This window comes from Crocodylus porosus, unplaced genomic scaffold (genome assembly GCF_001723895.1).
Source record: "Crocodylus porosus isolate Cpor-Errol unplaced genomic scaffold, CroPor_comp1, whole genome shotgun sequence".
NCBI classification, from domain to species: Eukaryota; Metazoa; Chordata; order Crocodylia; family Crocodylidae; genus Crocodylus; species Crocodylus porosus.
In genome coordinates, this window is record NW_017728931.1 from 13,120,440 (window position 1) to 13,141,668 (window position 21,229).

Here is a 21,229-nt window from a genome sequence, read left to right on the forward strand (position 1 = left end):
ATCTCTCCATTGGGTATATGCCTCCCTTTTAGCAAGGAGACATTCCCGGATGCTCTTAGTGAGCCATGGGAGTTATATGTATCCACTCTATCTATGGTAAGTGAAGCAGAACTACGGCAATATACTCTAAATGAAACAGCTCCAATTCACCTTAATTAAACTTCTGTTCTGTCATGGGAGACAGAAGACACACAAAATGCTTACTGAAAATCAGTTGATGTACAGTGAGTCCACACCTTTCAACACATTCAGTATAATTTGTTTCTCCGTCCATATCCTAAAACAGACAATACCTCCTTGCTGGCTTGTTTGTTAAAACAAACACCTCCTCTCAAGAGAAATACTTCAGAACTGAAAGAACAAATATAACCCATGTAAAACCAAATATATACAGGATTCCAGACAAGCACAGAGGGGCTTGCTCAGAGCAACAGATCCATACTAGAAGCTGCCAAAATTGTAGGTAAGAAAATATACGTCTCCAAGATGTGGTGGCAGTAGAAAAGGGCCATACTTAGCTGTTCCTAAGGTCCTCACTGAAACATTCAGGATAACTGGAAACTGTTTTACTGGTTGTTTGTATGGAGTTTTACAAAAGCTCCCCTTATTTAGGGCATTTATATTGAAATAAGCCAATTTAATTTCCTTAGCACGTAGGAAGTTATTCTCAACACTCCAAGAACACAAGAACAACCAATCTATCATACCATTTTGAAATCCTGCCCGCAGCCCCTCCTGGTGCTTGAAAGGGAGGTGTGTATATATATATAAATAAAAAGACATATTTCACTTTTACAGTGTCAGTGGGAAGTTTCCCTCAGTAACCCATGGGATAATTAACTACAAATAGAAGTAACTAGTGAGAAAAATCTCATGACTTTGTGAAATAGATGCAATGAATGTAATGCCTCAGACAGATGGATCTAGTAATCATCATTAATGAATTGTAATCTCTTTTGGGGCCTGGATTTATAATCACAACCCCATGTTGATTAAAACAAAGCTCAAACGCTTGAATAAAAACTAAAACCTCAGTGGGTTAGGAACTTTTTCCTTAATATGTAGCAAAAAACCCACCATTTGCTTCTCAAGGGAGTCCTCTAGGAAACAAAGTTTGTTTTTAAAATGCCTTTTTATAATGAACACAATATTTTAATCCTGGGTGAATATTTTAAAATTCCTTAGCTCTTTGTAATACGATGCTTACAATATTCTGCTTCAAAAATGTAATTTCCCCCTTGAGTTACTTTTAGTGAAAAGGAAGCATCAATAACACTAGCTTTACATAAGGTACAGCAGACTCATTTCAACCTTCCTCTACCTAGCCCTGTCAAAGCATTGAATCCTGACCCACACCTCCCATTTCTACGGCAGTGTTGGATCCTCATGACAACTCTGCAGTCCTAACTTGGAGTACAGTTGAATCTGGATTCTTCTTTGGGTTAGGCTCTTTACCCACTTCCTCTCCACCTTCCCTGTGAAGATGAGGGTTTGCAAAATATCCAGGGGTATACAGCACCTCAGGAAACAGGTGTACAGAACTATGGAAGTACTCTACATGCTTGCTGAAGTTATTAATTCAAGGACCTCTGCTTCTCCAAAATCAGCTACATGGCACTGTGGATATGCTCCAGCTGATAGCAGAAGTTGTATCCTTTGAAATAAAGCAACAGCAAGCAGTTGAAAGATTCCTTCTTAATTCAGCAATATGTTGCAAACTTAAGTTGGCATCAAACCATGCCTAAGTGAAAAATTCAGATTATACTGAACTCCCTTTTGGTCCAGTCCTGAGTTCCCATATCACTCTGCCAAGGTACATCAATCTCAGAGTGTGGGGGAAGTGTGTATGCATACATACATACATACAAACACACACACAAAAGATCTCATGCACCTGATATTTAAGCAGTCACTAAAGTGAGAACTTGAAATTGTACATCCAATCCAAAATGTATTGTGTGCATTTTGAGAGGCTGAAGGAAACAGGTATGCTTAGCTTGCAGAAAAGGTGCTTAAGAGGAGACATGATAGCAGTCTTCAAATATCTGAAGGGCTTCCCTAGAGAAGACTGAAAACACCTTTTCTCCCTTGCTGCTGAGAGCAGAAAGTAGACCAATGGCTTGAAGTTGCAGCAAAGTATATTTATGTAGGATATCAGGAAAAATTTTTCACTGTTAGAATGGTGAACCAATGGAATAGACTACCTAGGGAAGTTGTGATATCTCCATTATTGGAGGTGTTCAAGATGAGGCTGGACAAGCATTGGGCAGATATGATCCAGTAGTTGCTATGCTTATGCTTTTCTATGGGTCTCTCTCCTGCTTATGGGCTTTGTTGGTTGCTACAAATAAAGGAACCAACTTTGTTTATCCCCTCTGTTTGCTACACATGTCAGGCTTCTTTTTTCTTCTTGTTTATTTTGCCTTCCTTGGAAGCACTGGGTGTTGGCTGCAGCCAAGGTTGGAGATTTTGACTGGGGTGTGCCAATGCTTCTGCTGAGATTAAAACCTGGATGTTCCTGGCTAGAGGGTCTTGCATCTCCACTTAGGGTCAGACTGATCACCATATTTGGGGTCAGGAAGGAATTTTGCCCCATAGATTGGTACAGACTGTGGGGTTTTTGCCTTCCTCTGTAGCAGGGAGCATGGCCCTCTTCCTTGGATCTCTCAAGTTTTTTAACAACCCTTGCAGCATCAGGACACTGGCCACCAAAGTCCCCTACCTTATCTGTGACAGGTTGGGTGTCATGCCTTGTAGTTGTGTCGTGGCTGACTGTGTAGTTTTACTAACAGGTTAGACAATGGATTTGTACAGGATGGTTTGGATAGGGATGATTCTGTCTCTGGTTCGGGGTTGGACTAGATAATCTCAGAAGGTCCCTTCCAACTCTACTATTCTATAATCCTATGGAAATCTGAAGAATTTATCACTGTTATAAAAGACAGATAATAGCTGTTCTTGCATACAGTTTGCATGCCCTAGGAAGAAGCTAAATTCTGCTGATGAGAAATGAAGAGCAGAGAAGGGACATACTTTAGTGGCTCATCAAAACGAATTGTTGCTGCACAGTGGAAGACAACGTTGACTTGGGACAGGAGCTCCTCAGAGTCCTCGGGGCTGATGGCCAGATTTGGCTGGATGAGTTCGGCATTAATAGGTTTAATCTTCTCTTGGAAATTAGGATAATCTTCTCGGACTCTGTCAAAGACCTAGAAGTACAAGAACAAACAGAAGGCAATAAATTAAGAGCTATTGTTATTATACCTATTGATGATACCACCATCCTGATTAGCAGCCAGTTTGCCATATTTGTATCAGCAAATGGAACTGAAATGAAACAGAATGACTGATACTTCCAGAAACAACAGTGTCATAGGACCATAATACTGGAAGGGAGCTCACGAGGTCATCTAGTCCAGCCCCCTCCTCAAGGTAGGATCATCTTTAACTAAACTGTTCCTAACATGATCTTGAAAATTTTCAGGGATGGAGATTCCACAGCTTCTCTAGGCAGCCTGTGTTCCAATGCTTGACCATCTCAAATCAGAAAGTTCTTCCTAATCTCCAGCCTAAAATTTCCTGATGCTGTTTGAGGCCATTGCTTCTATTCCTGTTCCCTATGGCCACACAGAATAGTTTCTCTTCATTTCTTGATATCATCCTTCAGGTATTTGAACAATGTTATCAAATCCCACCTCTGTCTTTTCTTCTTCAGACTAAATAACCATAGGTCTTTCACCTTTTCCTCATAAGCCATGTTTTCTATACTTCTAATCATTTTGCTGGAAGTCTCTTTATTATAGTATGTAGCAGAGAAATAATTAGAAATGAACCACATTGTCTTTTTCCTTGTGGACAAGAATTTGTGGACAGGGTATTTGCTTCCACAGGAAATAATAAGGTACCTTCTTCATAGCCCATGTCTCATGTGAGTCCACAGGAAACCTTATCCTTCTACAGGAATTGCTGTGCTCTTTATGAAAGGATGTGGGGTGAGGGTACAGTCAGGTGGGACCCATGGGAAATTCATGTTACATTAGGTGCTGATTGTTGTTATGCTGATTCAACAAAGGGCTTGAGGAAAAAGAGTAAAAAACATGGATTTTCTTGTCTCTGTCAATGTCTGCCTGTCCCTCTGCCTCCAGTTCATGTATACCCAGGTAACAAAGAAGTATTTATACTAAATAGAGAATATCAATTGATGCTGATGAAGTGGCTGACTGTTCCATTTTGCATGGTGGAATGCCTCTTCATGTACATCTCAGGGACACACGAGGTTATAAAAATACTAATTAGTATGTACTTTTCCTACAACTTCAAAGTATAGATGCTTTATATGGGACTTTAATTTGCTATGCTTAATTTTAAAATAGAGGTAAAATCCTGCGGTTACCTTAAAAAAGTTGCTACTATAAAATGGCACTTTTTGTACTCCACTGTTGTGCTCCCAATGTCTTTTGAGTTATATAGGTTCTTTGACAAGTGTACAGTGATGCCGTTCCTATTCATATGACTCAGTGGTCTGTATCAGTGGTTCTCAACCCTTTCAGAGTCAGGGCTCCCCTCCACAAGTTTTTTGAATGCAGTGTCATCCCAACTGAGAACCACACTGTTGGTGCTGTCTCAACTTACCTCAGAAGTTCTCAACCAGGTGCCACTGCCACCAAGCAATACTGCCCCATATCCCCTGCACAAACAGACTGAGAAGCACTGTGGCAAGCGTGTGCTTGCCTGCCTTATCAGGGTTCTGTGATAAACCTAAAGCAGACATGAGCTACCTCGTGCTGCAGCTCTTTCTAGTCAAACCGTGCATAGCATCTTCCAGAAATAGAGTCACATGACACAGATGGAAACATCCATTTTGCCTCTGTTTCTGGGAAATGTGGGGGAAAGGGGTAGAACAGGAAGAGCTGCAGCACAAGGAAGGTCTCCTACCTGCTTTAGGTATGGGCAGTTCTAGAATTTTGAAAAGGAGGGGCAGATGGTAAGGTGCATCATCACATATAAAGCAACACTTTTTTCTCTAGTTAAAACTAACTAGAATCTTTACTAACACGCTAGGGACCTACGGCTGTTATTCCGATTAAGATTGAAGCAAAAGCAAATGTAAACTTCATTGGAATGAGTTAAAAATAATCTGCAGGGCTGTGAAACAGGAGCTTCATTACCAGGAGCAGCTAACAGACAGCAGAATAGCTTGATTAGAGGAACATCAAGGCCATTTACAAAAAGAGAGAGACCTTAACACCTGTGGAATGAAGTGTGCAGAAGGGACCAAGTGGATTATAATGAGCCATAAATTCAAGCACCTCCCTCAGCACTGCCTGACTAGAAATGTTGCTGCCACAGCCAGGCAGCTGGTTTTAAGCTTTGAGTGGAGCAGGAATCAAAGGGATTCTTCTCCCGCACCTACCCCCCAGATCCATTCCTGGCTTTAGGGTTATCAGAGAACCTTAATGCAGGAGAGTGGGTGCATGTGTGCTGCAAACCTGTGAGTGGGGCAGTTTTACCTGGCTGCCACCACAGCAACAGCTCTTGTGTCAGGGCACCCCTGAAGGGGTCTTGCAGCCCCTTGGTTGAAAAGCACTGGTTTAGACTCTGTTCAGCCTTGTGCACTAGAAAAAAGGAGCCAGCTACTGAATCTATTTATTAGAGATAACATAAAGGCACAGATGACATGGCTGGACTTTCAAAACCCTACATTGGTTTTTTTGGATTGGCAGTTTAATACAATCATTTTGACTTTAAATCAGACAAACTATTCAACATATTTATCTCAGTGTTTTAAATTGTCAGCTATTGTTGTAGGATCTGAGCACCTTCTATGTCAAATCAATAACCAAGTCCTCAGAAGATGTCACAGTGTCTCTGGCACTTCTTCCTTTTCAGGTGAATTCTCCTTTTTTGGGGTAGATAAAGAATAACTAGAATAAAGAGACTATGGAATCTCAACAGATATAATTTAGTCAGATTTCAGAGTATAGCCACACTTTGTTTCACTGACATATTGCTGTCCTTTTTTTTTTTTTTTTTTTTACGTGATAGGTTTCTGCCAAGTCTTATGGGCAAGTGTTGCTGTGGTATCTTCCCATTATGAGAATGTCTGCTTTGATAGGCAAATATGCATTCAAGGGCCCCGGCTTAGGTTGAGGTGGCTCAGTTTAAGTCACCTACACCTGAATTTGGATGACCGTGTGCAAGTGTTAACCATGTGCAAGGAGGAGATGTGTTGGCAGCCAGAGACAAGTCATGGGGGTGCTGGCAGGTCCGTGGGAAAACAGGCTTGTCAGGGCGAGGGGGTAAAGACAGCACAGGACCAGGAATGGGGCTAGGCTCTCCCAGTCCTGGGGCTGTGCTGGGGTGCTTGAGAGCATTCATTAGGTTGGGTAAATCCATTTTAAGCCAGGTTAACCCATGCTGATCTAAAGCTTAGATTGGGCACAGCATTTTGAGGGCAACCTGCACACTGTGAACACTTGCACACCCAGACATTCAGATAGGTCTAATCTCAGTTAGGGTGATCTAAATACGACACTTGTATGTATCCACAGTTATTACCTTACCCTGGACTGGTCTAGTGTTGAGGGAAGTGTTTTAATTGTTTGGTTTAAAAAAAATCATACGTTGCATATGAAAAATGACCAAAATATTAAATGGCAAGTAAAGCAAATATTTCCTCATTTGACTGAGGGATTATTATATTTCTGTTTATTTGGTCATCATATACAAATAATTCAGCACATTCCTAATATATGATAAGTCTCTTTCCTAAAGCAGCACACTATCTGCCTGGCTTGCTACATTTTTTTTTCTTCAATATATTCCTTTATGACCTTCATTAACACAAAATCCCCAAATGAATTAATTGACAGGATATGTAAATACAAAAACAAGGTTGCATTATTTCCAAATGTTACATAACTCCCAGGTACATGTTGGAAAGATTATTATAGCTAAGGAAACTAGATTTCTGCTGTAAGCCTTTTCTGAAATAGAGTCACTATCCTTTAAAAAATATCTTATACAAAGATTCTGCCAGGAGCTAGATTTTCAAAGGCACAAAAAGGTGCAAAGTGCTTAGTTCCTATTGACTGTCAATTGAAGTGAAGACACCAAAGAGCCAGGGTAACTTTGTAAATCTCACCCTATATGTAGGAGCCTACCAGAAAACCTGCTTTTATCTGTGTTATTTTATGCTACACCATATACAGCAGGGGTGGGCAAAATGGGGCCTGTGGTTTGGATGCGGCTGCCAGGCCATTTTATCCGGCCCACAGGGCCCCTAAAAAATTATCTGCCCCTGGCTGCCTGTCATGCAGCCCTTGATGGCTTGCCAAAAGTCTGTAAGAGGCCCTCTACCCAAAATAATTGCCCGCCCCTGATATACAGGGACAACAAGCAAGTCCTGGTGTGACACAGAACAGAGTTGTCCCTCAGGCAAGAAAAAATACAAAATTATATTCTTGACCACCTGTGGGCTGATCTTGAGTCTAATGCTCTACTATCCCAGCTCTTGTGGAGAATCCCAGCTGACTAGAATGGTAATACTGTACTTTACAATTGCTTTATACTCAAGTAAATGATTACACAGTCTCTGGACTAATGAAAATCATCTTCTTCCTCCTCCCCGCAGCCACATCAGTCATCTTTCATACAAAATGGAGCGATAACCCATAACTCTGGTGCAACTCCAATTTAGACTATTACATGCTGCCTCAGCTTCACTTGCCTTTCCAACTTAGTATTATGCTCTTCAGTTGCTCTCCTGACTTCCATGCAGCATTGCCTTGTGGTTTGAACAGCTACTGTTTTCCACCCCAAAAGAGTCACTGCATTTTTGTAGGACAGGGCAATTTTTAAATGGAAGCTCATAAATCAGTATACCAATCAAAAATCCTTCTGGACCTGGGGAACTCTGTGTAACCCTTCATCAGCATCAAATCATGTCAGTGGAACAGTTGTCTAATCAAAAGACTTCTGCCTCTTTTATGAAACTGGAAGGTCTGACATTTGAGACTTATCAGGAGTTTGTCTGCTTGCTGCCCATACAAGCCTCAGCTGCCTCAACAGCCTGGATGCAACTGGCTGCCAGCTCCTAGCTGTCTGACTACCCTCAACTGGCCCCATCAGACTGTTTGGCATGGCTGCTTCATATAAACAGTAGCCCTCACAGTGCTCTGCATCAACAGGGCTTGCATCAACACAGGTTCCCTTCTGTCTAGTTCCAGTGCACCTAATTCCTAGTCTACTTCATGATCCCTGGCTCCCTATTTCCTCTGCCTTACTCCTGCCTGAGCATTTTCCTAGCTTGAATTTTCTGTCTTCTTCTTGCGTGCTCCCTCTGCCTCGACCCTTGGCCCTAGGCTTCCAGCTTGAGTCACCTGGCTCTGGATTTCTGGCCTGTTACCAATGTAACACTGTACCATCAATCCCCCAAATCTGGACTACACCCAAGATACTTTCCAATGTGTTATAACAAGGGTATTAAACTCACTTGGCCTTGTGGGCCAGATCTGGATCCACCACCAGTGGCAGGGTGATCAGCACCAATGATAATCCCAGTCTCAGGGTTTAATGCTGCTGTTGTTCACCCTGCTATCTACAGTAGGGATCCATACCTGGGATTCTGGCAGAAGAATGAATGCCAGCAGCATTAACCCTCATGGCTCCTTGAGCTGACACTGCCATAGGGGTTAATGCTGCTGCCACCTGACCTTCTGTCAAAATCTCTGTCCCTTCACAAGCCCCACAAGCTAAAAATGACATGGTTCTGGGTGGCATGTTTGACAACCCTGTTACAGGAATATCTGGGAAGATTTAAAAACAAATGAACTGTGTCTCTCAGGGGTCCGTGCTTGATCCAGTGCTTTTCAACATCTTTATCAATGATTTGGATGTGGGGGTAAAGAGCTCACTGGCCAAGTTCATGGACGACACCAAGCTATGGGGAAGTGTGGTCACACTTGAAGATAGGCTGCAGATATAAGTGGACTAGCAAGTTGGGTGGATCAGAATCAGATGAAGTTCAACATTGAGAAATGTAAAATGTTCCACCTGGGGACAACCCCCCTCTCCCTCCCTCCCCTACACACTTGGCAATGCCAAACTGACCACCACCACGAATGAAAGGGACCTGGGGGTAATAATAAGGCAATAGTATGAATATGAGCCGGCAACGTGATGCTGTAGCCAACAGGGCAAATAATACCCTGGCATTCATCAATTGATGGATCTCCAGCAAAACTAGGGAAGCGATTTTTTCACTCTACTCAGCATTGGTGAGACCACAGTTGGAGTACTCCATGCCACACTTGACGCAGTGAAATTTGAGAGAGTCCAGAGAAGGTCACTCGTATGATCAGACATTTGCATGGCAAGCCACATAAGAAAGTTTGGGACCTGGGACTCTTCAGCCTGAAAAAGAGATGGCTGTGGGGACTTGAAAGAGGCTTACTTTAGGGTGTACATCAAGGGCTGGGTGAACAACCGTTCACCAGGGTGCCCATGGGGAAAACCAGGAGTAACGGTCACAAACTCCTGGAAGACAGTTTCAGACTCAACATTAGGAAAAACTTCTTCACAGCTTGGGTGTCCAGACTATGGAATAAACTCCCTCCAGAGGTGGTGCAATCACTTAAACTGGAAAGAGGAGACTGGACGGTCACCTTGCTGGGGTCACCTGACTCCCAGTTCTCTCTCCTACCTGGTACAGGGAGGGCTGGACCCAATGATCACCCAAGGTCCTTTCCAGCCTCACAATCTATGAATCTATGAAAAAACTTTGTGCTGTTGCCTTTAGCTGAAAAAAATAGCTTGTGTATGTAGACAATGCCTAGCCTAAGATTTGGCAATAATTATGTATTAAAAATATAGACTACAGATGAAGTTATTGTACGTGTCTTATAAGATGTCAATAATTGTGCAAGACTTCAGGGGGTTTGGATTCTGAAGGGAAGAAATGGAACATCTCTGAACACAAGTATGCTGGTGGGCTTGCCACCAACATACATGGGATTATATCTTGCATCGTGGGATTATATTTTGCATTAAAAAATTTGTCTGAATCTATCCCAACTATGCAGTTGGTCCTACAAAGAATATTACCGTATGAAATCCTTGCCTCTCATATAATTTCTGGATCCTTAGAGCTACAACATCAGTCTAACACTACCATAAGCAACATATCCACACACAGAGCATGTACGGAATGAGGGTGCCAGATACGGTATATTCCTTATTGTTGAATAATAGTGAAAGAGAACAGAAGGAATTATTCAGTCTGATTAAATAAATGACACAGTCAAGTACACTGGCACTCTGTGTCATGAGTGTTTGTCATAATGCACACTAGAAGGTGACATTCATCCTTATAGCAAAGGCCATGATAAAACCTATTTACCATTTCAGATCCACTTAAACCATAAAAAAACTTGTAAGTGGAACTTCGGTGCTGCATATCTTTTGTGCTGGACCTCTGTACAATGACTGAATTTTACCTGAAAGATTGGTGAATTGTTCTCATCTTATTTCTAGAAATGGGAAACACCTGATCTCTGTGATTCCAAAGCACACTACAAAAATTTGAGTTCCAGGTTTACTGTGGATGCAAGACATAAATCAGATGAGTTCTAAGGCCCACATCCCATGCTTTATACAATGTGCCAAGTCAATACTATGCCATCAAAATGCCCAGCCAGCCATGACAAGAGCTAACTGGTGATGAAGGGAGGGCATGAAAGCATGGGACAACTCTAGACCTGGTTTCTACCGAGCTGCCATTTGAATGTGTGCTGGGGCTCTGAGGATGTGTTCCAAATTCTTATCCTCCTTTCCTATTTTTTCCAGTCAAGCCTGTAAATCTTTTCAGATTACTCCCAGCCGAAAGGATGTAAAATAGGCAAGAGCACCACTGCTGCTGCTTACCAATTTTTTAATCATTTTCTAATAAACAGTAAATCACAAGTCTATGGACTAATTCAGTCCTTTTACTCAGGCCAAAGAAAGCAGGTGCAGCAGTAAAGACAACCTGATCACAACTGCTATTTAAGTCAATTTAATGAGATATTACTGAGGTTGGCATGCCTGGTTCTGCTTTTTCATAACCTTTTGCCCAATGTTATGACCTTTTATTTTGGATGTAGGCCTCCAAAAGCTATCCAAATCTCTTTGACCACATTAGAGTCGCCACCTTTTTACAGGTCTGAAGGTCATTCAGAAACTTTAGGAAGAACAGAGAGTGAAGCTCTGTTTACTCAATACTGATTCCCACAGCAAGCATATGATGCAATGTTATTTTACGATTTTATGATCTATACTGTCTACCAGTACATTCCCAACTACAACAGGATGGATGTAGGCCTTAAGGGACTGATCTTGAAGGATGCTGAACACTGAAGCCATGATCCAGCAATGAGTAAACTCCTGGTAAGTATGTGTTATAGGACCCCCATCTGAGCTGATCACAGAGAATGTAACTTGTTATGGCTGTCACCTTTAAAAAAGGTTGGCTTCTTAATTCTGTTACATAAAAGCTGTTTATTAGCTCAGCAGTATCATGCTCCTTCCTCAAGTTGGAGACGCCATTATTTGTTGTGAAAGACCCTGAACTATGCAACATACTTCCAGACTTGGCAAGACAAATGCAATCTGTTGATTTTAAGACATGCTGTTTAATTAGGCCTGTGTAAAGGGATTAGGTATGATATCAATCTCAAGGCACTGTAATACCAGAAGTTGTTCAATTTAAGGGAACAATGGGAACAGCAACATAACTAATTTAGAGGCTAAAATGTCAAGTAGAAAAGTCAGAAGGTCCAGATCTACATAAGAATTGTATCAATATCAAAGGATACTGATTTAAGCTGTTACAATGCAACTCTTGTCTGCTACCTTCTTCAGTGTTACATGTCTAGCAAAATTACTGCATCCTTAACCCTGTTTCATTCAGGATCAAAGTATAGTGATTTAGCCCACATATATCTTAGGGTTGTGCAAAGCTTCAAGTGCTGATTTGATTTGAAGGAGATCTGGCCCAATTCAGCAGATGGATCTTTGAATCAGGAGACCAATAAAGAGGTCCAAATAGATTCGAAGGTCTCCGAATCAATTTGGAAAAGATTCGGAGAACTTCAGAGATTTGAGCAGTCCCCACTCACCAGTACAGGGAGCTGGACCCAGACTCTGTGCCAGTAAGTAAGGGGCCAGGGGAAGGAGACCATGGGGGGACCCCCCCCCACCAGGCCCCATCCCCTGCCTGCTACCCCAGCACCCCTGAGCGTTCCCCGACCCCTGCTCACTCCCCCAGCCATGTCAATGGCTGCCCTGCCTGGGCCCAGCATCCCAGCTGTTAAAATAAAAAAGCCCCGCATTCACCAGTTGCTGCTGCTGGGGGCGAGGGGATGCGGTGATCCTCCCTGCCCACCACTGCCCCGTGTTGCATGGGGCGGGATCTGCCATGAGCCCCCATCCCATGCTCAGTGTCCCAGCCTTGTCAATAGCTGCCCTATCTGGCCCCAGATCCTGGGTCTTTAAGAAAAACAAAAGCCCCGTACTCACTGGCTGTTCGGGCTTCAGGGGGCTTATGGCACAGACCCCTGCATGCAGCATGGGGAAGCAGGGATCACCCCACCCCCCCACCTGGCAGCAGCCAGCGTATGGGTTTTTTGTTTTTGTTTTAAAAGCCAACACTGCCGGGCAGGGCAGCCATGGGGGCAGGGGCAAAGGCAGCGCCCCCCCCATGCACTGTGTGGCAGTGAGGGGCAACGGGGATTGCCTCCCCACCTGACAGCACCTGGTGAGTGTAGGGATTTTTTTTTAAGATCAGGGACGCTGGGGCTGGGAGAGCAGGTGGGGGTTGTGGCCTGTTTGATTTGGAGATACAAACGATTCAGCTGTAGATGAATCTCTGAATCAGATTTGGCCGAATCGATTCAGGACAGTGATCTGAATTACCAAATTGAATCACTATCCACTAAATTGGCTGAATCCAAATCTGAAGCTAATACTAGCCACTTCACACAGGCCTAATATATCCCTTCAACAGAGGGCAGCAATGTTTTGGAGTGGAGGGCTACTTTAACAGATCTTAGCTCTGCAACCAGATATAGACACCACTCCTCCCTTTCAGTGCTGTTGCCTGACTAGGTTCTTCCTGCCGCCCAGCTGCCACATGGGCAAAAGCCCCCAGAACAAGAACATCGCATAAACCCCTCCCCTACGCAGGAATACTGCCAAAGCCCAACCCCACTGCTGAACACTGGGCATATCTACATGTGCATTTAATGCGCAGCAAATGGTTTTTAGGCCACCACAGCACAGTAATACTATGTGTGGACTGACTTGGGACTCAAGTTAATCACAAGTCAGTTTACACAATGTTACTGTGCAATGAGGCGTCTTCACGTATGTTACTGAGCAGTAACTAAATCGGGCATAAATTTGATACCTGCACAATGCAATGTAGACATGTGCCCATACTGTGTAGTAATTTTTGGTTACTGCACAGCAACTTAAATTACTGTGCAGTAAATGTGCATGCATAGATGTGCCCACTGACATCTGTGCAGGCCAGATAAAATGGCTCTACAGTCCACATCCAGCCTGTGGGCCATAAGTTGTCATTTCCTGCACTACAGGATCATGCAGACATACCAGTTAGATTATATGGCTGATGTGCTTCCAGGCAGTATCTCCCTTCCCTTTTAAACAAGTTAAAATTTGGGTTGGCAGTGTTGCTTTGGAGCACCCCCACTCCAAAACACTGCTGCCCTCTGCTGTAGGGATATATGTGGGCTAAATCACCATGGCTGCTTACAGACATGAAAAAAAAATCCAAGTGCTTTATTTTAAGCTTGGTGCACCCCTGTGCCAAGCCCAGCACATGCCCAGAGGTGGCATCATATTAGTTTGACCCAGTTCACACAAAGTCTGAGTAGATTATGCTGTTTGGTGGAGCTTTTTTGGCTCTTTTATCTAATAGCTGATTGGGTCAGCTATTAGATAAAAGCACCAAAAAGCTCTGCTTAAGTGCCCAATCTATACAGATGCTGGGGAGCTCAGTTGAACTAATATGTTTCCTCTTCTGGTAATATACTTTTTTTGGGTATGGGTTTATTTTTTATGTCTGTCAGCAGTCCTTGACTTTGAAACTGAATGAAACGGGGTTACAGATTTAGGCTCAATGTCAAAATACCACCAACACTGATACCTTTATAAACAGCAAGATCCACACATTGTAAAGTAGTCTCAGAAAGGAAGTAGTGAAAACTCCATTATTTGAGGAATTTAAGCAGGACAAAGCACATTGCAGGGAACAGTCTAGCAGGAGGATATTGTATTTATTTAGTATACCTCTCTGATCTATAAGTCCATCTCAAATTTCTATGAAAATGTGGCCTTGTTATAAAAGGACAAAGCTAAGCATCATGCATTTAAACTATTGAAAAAAATGTTCCAGAGTTATAAAAATAGCTCAGGAAAAGCCAGCCTGATCTCTTCAGTTTATTCAAAAAAAGAGCTTATCAAATGCATCCCAGTTGTGTTCACTGCTGATAAACCCATTCTGATAAAGTCTGAGAGAACTTAGTGTTCTGGATATCTACTTTTAGAACTGCCATTATAGCAACTTTTTCACTTAATTAGACAGCAGCTTGACAAAACTAATTAGCCTACAATGAATTTTTAGCATGGACTATTCCAAGTGATCAGTAGCAGCATTGCTGAGCCAGAAAATGTGCAAAAAACTCAGCCTGAGGGGTGTTAATCAGCATAGACTTACAATCTTGGCCTGCCCCTTCACCACATCTCTGCCCTCTCGTATTACATGATTCTTCTCAATATAAATGAAGCATAATTTAATCTCATCAGCTTTTTAAAAAAATTGCACTAGAGAGTTCCTTATTATCAGACAACAAATGGCTTCTAATTGGATCCACAGTTATTGCTTTTTCTTAAATAGAATCAGTGAGGTGGAAAAACAGTATCTGTGCCCAATACATAGTAAACAGAAGAGCCATTTATTCTAAGGCAAATAATGACAATGTAGAGAAGGAGACAGCTGAACATGAATTCCATTTTGGACCAACAGAAACTAATGTGCATAACCAGTTACTTGGAATGAGCGTTTAAATGGGCACTCGAGCTAGCATCTTATTTAAACCAGTTTCCCTGAATTTTGTCCTGTGCCAATTCTAAGTCAACTGGTTTCTAGAGAGGGAGAGCTCTGAATTACAGACTAGTTAACCAGGAAGGCTGGGAGTGCTCATTAAAATACAAACCTTGTAAAGAGTTAAACATTCTATAGTTACACAGAAGTCTTCTATGGTATGTGGCACTATTGTGCTGAAAAAGACAAAACAAGGGATAAGACTAAGGGCTTAAAAGCATTAGGTCAAGTCATTCATACCCTTTTGTCTCTAGTTGTACAAAATAAGGTATCATCACCAAAACTGAAAGTATGCCTGACTTTCAAAAGAGGATAGACTGGTTTTTTTATTCTCCATGCACCTGTATGACCATGTAGCAGATATCTATATGAACACAGACACATACATGAAATCAGATGAATTCAGAGACAAACAGAAGACATCTGCATTGGCTCAGGCACATTTCCTAGTCATTTGTCTAACCCAGTAATGTAAGAGGCCCAAAAATAAAGCTTCCACCATTTCTTCGCATGACACTACTCAACATCTCAAGCTTGCTTGGGTGCCAAGAATGCTAAGCAGTGTTTAATGGGCCCCTACAGCGACAGACACAGAAGCCACACCACACACACATTCCTCATAATTCTGTACAATTCTAATGAAAAACTTAATTCCTTTCCAGGGATCTCTTGTGGGTAGGAACAACATCTCAGAGTTCTTTATAGTTTAAATGAATAGCTAGGATATATATACACACACACACAAAACCAATTAAGTATCTCTCCTTGTTTAGTGTCACAACTCAGAGCTCAAAATTGTCTCAAAGATGGAATTCAATGCAGGAAGTCTCCTCTCCCTGACCTACTGTGACCTCCATTTTCAACCAGGACACAGACAGCCCCTTTTGGAAGCATTCATTGCTCCTTAACTGGCAGGGAAAGAAAGGTCCCTGCTGTTGCCTTTAATGCAGTGGTTCTCAAACACTTAATGCCGTTTTAGACTCAAGGTATCCCTTAGAAAATGCCACCTCTTAATTTTCACTTGTTTTTTGACTACAGGAAAATAATAGAGCAAAGAACTCAGAAAGACCACAGCAGGTGAGAACGTTTTTAACACTATGAATTCTTATTAGAAATCTCTAGGTCTATCTCAAGAAGTCTATTTGCACATTTAACACTGCTAACATTGTGTGTTACTTTTGAAAGAACCTCAAAGCATTCCAGGTTGCTGTGGCATGCTGATGGAGAATTTCTGCATTAACAATACATGAAGAACAAAGTGCAAAACCAGAACAATCCCATTCAGATGCAGAAGTTTTGGGGTTTCAAGGATTCTCGCACCAATTCAAAACCCAACAGGACTATGAACTCCTATATAAAATGTGGCTGGGAAAATTTACTGCCACATTCCTCCTCCTCTGTCGTTTGTCTTTTGATGGGATCTGCACCTTTCTCAAGGTATATTTTTTTTCAGTCTTACACCAGCAGTGAATCATGGTGATCAACAGCACAAAAAGAAAGTAAAAAAATGCCAAACAAAGAGGTGCACTGAACCATCAGCTGCACTGAGAATTTTGGTGGAGGTTAGACTGATGGTGCCAAGGAAAATGCCACTGGATATAATGAACATTATACCCGAGGTGTGGATATTTAAGAGAAAATGGAACTTTCCTGAACATCAGAAGCACTAATCGGCTTCAGTGTCAGAACTTCTTGGTGTCACTAACTAGTCATCCATAGGGTTGTCTCTTTTTAATCCCACCCATCAGTCCCACTGCAACAACAAGACCAAATGAGTTCTTGCCACTCATTTGATTTCTTTGGTTTTGTGTTTGCTAGGTGTTCGACCACGATTCCTTGGCCTGTATTTCCATTGTGTGGGAGTCTCCTATCCAAATATTAGACAAGGCCTAGATGCCTTTGCTTCTCAAATTAGGGGCATTTGGTCTGGAATGGCCACCCCAGACTTCCTTACACTTGGAAATTACATTGTGTTAATCTGATGGCTTATCTCATTTAATATAACAGAAATGGAGCCAGGATCTCATAAACTAAAACTAAAAACTGCTACAAATTGAGCTAAATAAGTTCAATAAGGACAAGTACAAAGTCCTGCACATAGAATGGAACAATCCCATGCCCTGGTACAGGCTGGGGAATGGCTGGCTAAGCAGCGGCAGAAAAGGACTTGGGGATTATAGGTGACCTTAAACTGAATATAAGCCAACAGTTTGCCCTTGTTGCGAGGAACGCTAACAGCATACTGGGCTGCATCGGTTTGCGTGCTTCCAGCAGATCAAGGGAAGTCATTATTTCCCTTTACTTGGCACTGGTGAGGAGACCATATATGGAATATTGTGTCCAGTTTTGGGCTCCTCGGCTACAGAAAGGATGCGGACAGATTGGAGAGAGTCCAGCTAACAGGAATGGAAGGGGGTGGGAGTGGGGCATATGACCTCTGAAGAGAGGCTGAGGGACCTGGGTTTATTTAGTTAGGAGAGGAGAGGAGGGAAGGGAAGGGAAGAGAAGAGAGGAGAAGATTGAGTGGGTTATAACAGCAGCCTTCAACTACCTGAAGGTTTGTTCCAAAGAGGATGGAGCTAGACTGTTTTTAACAGTGGCAGATGACAGAACAAAAGAACACTAGTATCAAGTTGCAGCAAAGGAAGTTTAGGTTGGATATTTGGAAAAAAAATTCTCCCTAGGAGGATAGTAAAGCACTTGAACAGGTTACCCAGGATATGTTGGATACGAATCAGGGATTAATTGTAATTCTGTACTTCTGTACTGTGGAATTTCCATCCTTGGAGGTTTTTAAGACCTGGCTAGACAAAGCTTTGACTGGGATGGTGTTGTTGGGCATGGTCTTGTTTTGAGCAGGAGGCTGGACGAGATGACCCCTTGAGGTCCCTTTGATACAATCATAGAAAATTAGGGTTAAAAAAGAGCCAGGACACTGCAATTGGAGATGGTAACATTTCAACTTCTCTACAGAGGATGACCACAGCATTCACTCACCACCTAGTTATGCTGACACGCTAAGTATTGCGATGTGAAACAAGAATTAACGACCAAGGACTATGTTTAATCTTGTGCTATCCTACGGATAACCACAACTGACTGACACCACCCAAACACAATGGGTCTTGTGTACATTGATGACCATATCCTCAGCTGGCATAAGTTGGCTGAACTCCACTGAAATCAAATGATTGTTCCCATAGTACTGATCATTGGCTTAGATGATGCGTTAATTTGCACAATGTTATTTTGCATTGAAGAAAAAGTGCATGAAAAGAGCAATACAGTCAACATCTACTGTTGCCAGAGTCTCAGAGTTCTTCTGCAGCTCCTACAAAGTTTTCAGTAAACAGCTGCTTGAATTTGGTAGCTTTCTTACTGATTCACAGAGGCAGCCATCTTGTTCTCAGCACTTCGAAGAAATCAACTCTTCATCTAAAGAACCAAGAGTTCAGTCTCATCAATCCAATGGATTATGAATGTGAAAGCCTTTTCAATCTGCCAACTTATTAATTTTGTAGTAGATGATACAGCTTGCTTTGAAGTAAGAGGACAAGCAGATTTCTTAGAGACATGCCGATTTTTACCTGAGTGAGTATTCTTGCTAAGACTGGGAGCTCAGTGACTGGATTCAATGTTGGATTTCTTATCAAGGACAAATCCTTATAAAGTATTCTGAGTTGCTGCTGTTGTTTTTTCTTTTTTTAAGAGAAGGTCTTCCAGCACTCATCACTAAATTTGAAGAATTATGGGAACATCTTCAAGGATACCTTCCAGGCATGTAACATGCAGTGATTAATCATTTAATGGTGGAGGTCTTGAAGCTGCATTCACACTTCTTGATGACAATGGATTTCTTTCTTTCCTCTTTCTGAAACATCAAGAGAGAAAAAAATCCTGAAAAAAAATATAGCTGGTTCTGAGTACCAAAGGTCAGCTCGATGTAAAATAGAACAGAGGAGCAACTGCTTAAGTGTTTAGGTCCTATCAGGAGCTGAAACATAAAAGCAAATGTACCAAAGTCAGAAACTATTTTTGATATAACCAAGTATCTTGGCAAGATGCTAACCAAAGAGAGAGCTGGAAGGCTGAGGTCTTGGTGCAGGTCCAGTGGAAAACCCAAGCAAGGAATGAGCTGAATGTGCAACAAGATTTCAGAGAGTGAGGGAGTGGCAACTGGTAATGCATAGCCAGGAAGGGGTGATCTTGGGTTGACCTACCACTGCTTTAGAGGAACAAAAATGGTTTTTCCAAGTATAGTTTTGCCTTACCTCATGCTCAGAGTACAAGATCCAAGGAAGTACAGAATTACAATTAATCCCTGATTCATATCCAACAAGCCTATAGTTTAGAGAATATAAATTTAAGACGTTTAAGTCATCTGTCAAAACCATACCCAGCTACTTACAATGCAAAATTGCTCTTTAACTGCAGCTTTTACAAAAGATCCAATAAAATTAATGCCATCAGAAATGCTCCTGAGTCAAATCCCTAAGTCTAAATCTAACACCCATACTTACAGCTCAGAATTCTCCCACTCAATCCAAGTTACCTTTACCCAGAGAAAGTTTGGAGTGTTCTGTCTTTGAAGCCTCAATTCTGGTGGAATGTTCTGTCCCTCATATATGCTCAGTGGACCCGATTCCACTTCTCATGATTTGCAGGTATGATGTAGGAACAAACACTAGAATCATCCCGGACTAACCTATCCTAGTCAAAGGCAGCATCAGTTCAAACTCAAGATATGCCAGGGGGCCTCAAGCCTCATATGGAAGGCCCATCATGGTGAGAATGACCAAGACAAGAGTGCAGTTTTCATGCCCACTGAATTCTTCTCCATGAACCAAGACCTTGTAGTGGTGGAGACGCTTTTGTGTCCCAGTGATCGTCAGAGCTATGTCTCCTGGAGTTGAACACTACTGGCAAGGTTACCCATTAGCAAACAGGCCTGAGGGGATGTTTCAGATGAACCCCAGTCGAACCCAAATCCTCAACTGCAGATCAGGCAGAAGATGATGTCAAGATCTCAATGGCTGCAAAAACGGAGCAAGATGGAGGTCACCTGTCATCTAGAGTTCTCCCTTGCCCCTGGGCCCAGATCTCTGACTTGTCAAGACAGTGGTTAATGTTTTTGTGCACCAGCTTCATCACATTAAATTGCCTGCAGGCTTGTCCCACAGGAAACAACACACTTGTACCAACCTCCAAAAGCCCTGTGGCAACAGACCAGTGGTGACAGAGACAGGACTCGTTAATCTGGAAGTCTTGAGACATGAACCTGCACACAGGTGGTGGTAGCCTGAAGGTCATTTTGCAGTTGGATTGAGACAGGGGTGCAATTAGAGAGCTGCTTCCATGACTGAGAAGTCCTAATTCAGGAACCCCTCTGCTCAACCTACATGAAGAAGCGGCTAGAAAAGGTATCCTAAACCTAGTCTGTCTTATCTGCTCCAGGCTGGATAAAGGCACCCAGCACGATCAGTCTTTTCACAGTCAAAATCATCATCAAAAGTCAATGATTTTTGCAACATGGAATGTTTGTACCTTAATGGATAATCACCAAGACAATGAACAATGAGAAAGAAGAACTGTCGTTGTCTCTAGGGAATTAGCGAGATACGATATCTACAATGCAACTCTGAACGAGATAAGATGGCCACATGAGGGTCAGCTGAGGGAACAGGGTGAGAGCTGCACCTTCTTTTAGAAAAAACTAGCCCAGGACAAATGCGTTCTTAATGTTGGCTTCTCCATCAAGAATCAGCTCAATCAACTTACAGAGCATCGTGTGGGCATAAATGAATGTCCTACAACCCTCCATCTTAAGCTCGGCAACAACCACTCCACGACCACCACCAGTGTGGTGGTGCCCTGATGCTTGATACTGATGATGTCAAAGAACAATTCTATTCCAACCATGACCACGTAATGACTAGTACTTGCAAGGAGGATAGATCATTCTCCTTGGTGACATCAACAGTGTTGGATATGACCTAGAACTCTGGAGTGGCACCACTGGGAAGAAGGAAGGGAAACCTAACTCCAAGAGCATCCTGTTCCTGAACA

The 21,229-nt window shown here is 42.4% G+C and overlaps 1 protein-coding gene across 3 annotated transcripts in view; it reads right to left on the reverse strand.

Moving 5' to 3' along the window:
• FAR2 (fatty acyl-CoA reductase 2) overlaps window positions 1-21,229 on the reverse strand; it is a 218,404-nt gene that overhangs the window by 47,001 nt on the left and 150,174 nt on the right. For all 3 annotated transcript variants that reach the window (XM_019544233.1, XM_019544234.1, XM_019544235.1), the window contains one exon: window positions 3,034-3,209. In XM_019544233.1, the coding sequence (XP_019399778.1) occupies window positions 3,034-3,209 (176 nt within the window). The remainder of the gene's footprint in view (window positions 1-3,033; window positions 3,210-21,229) is intronic.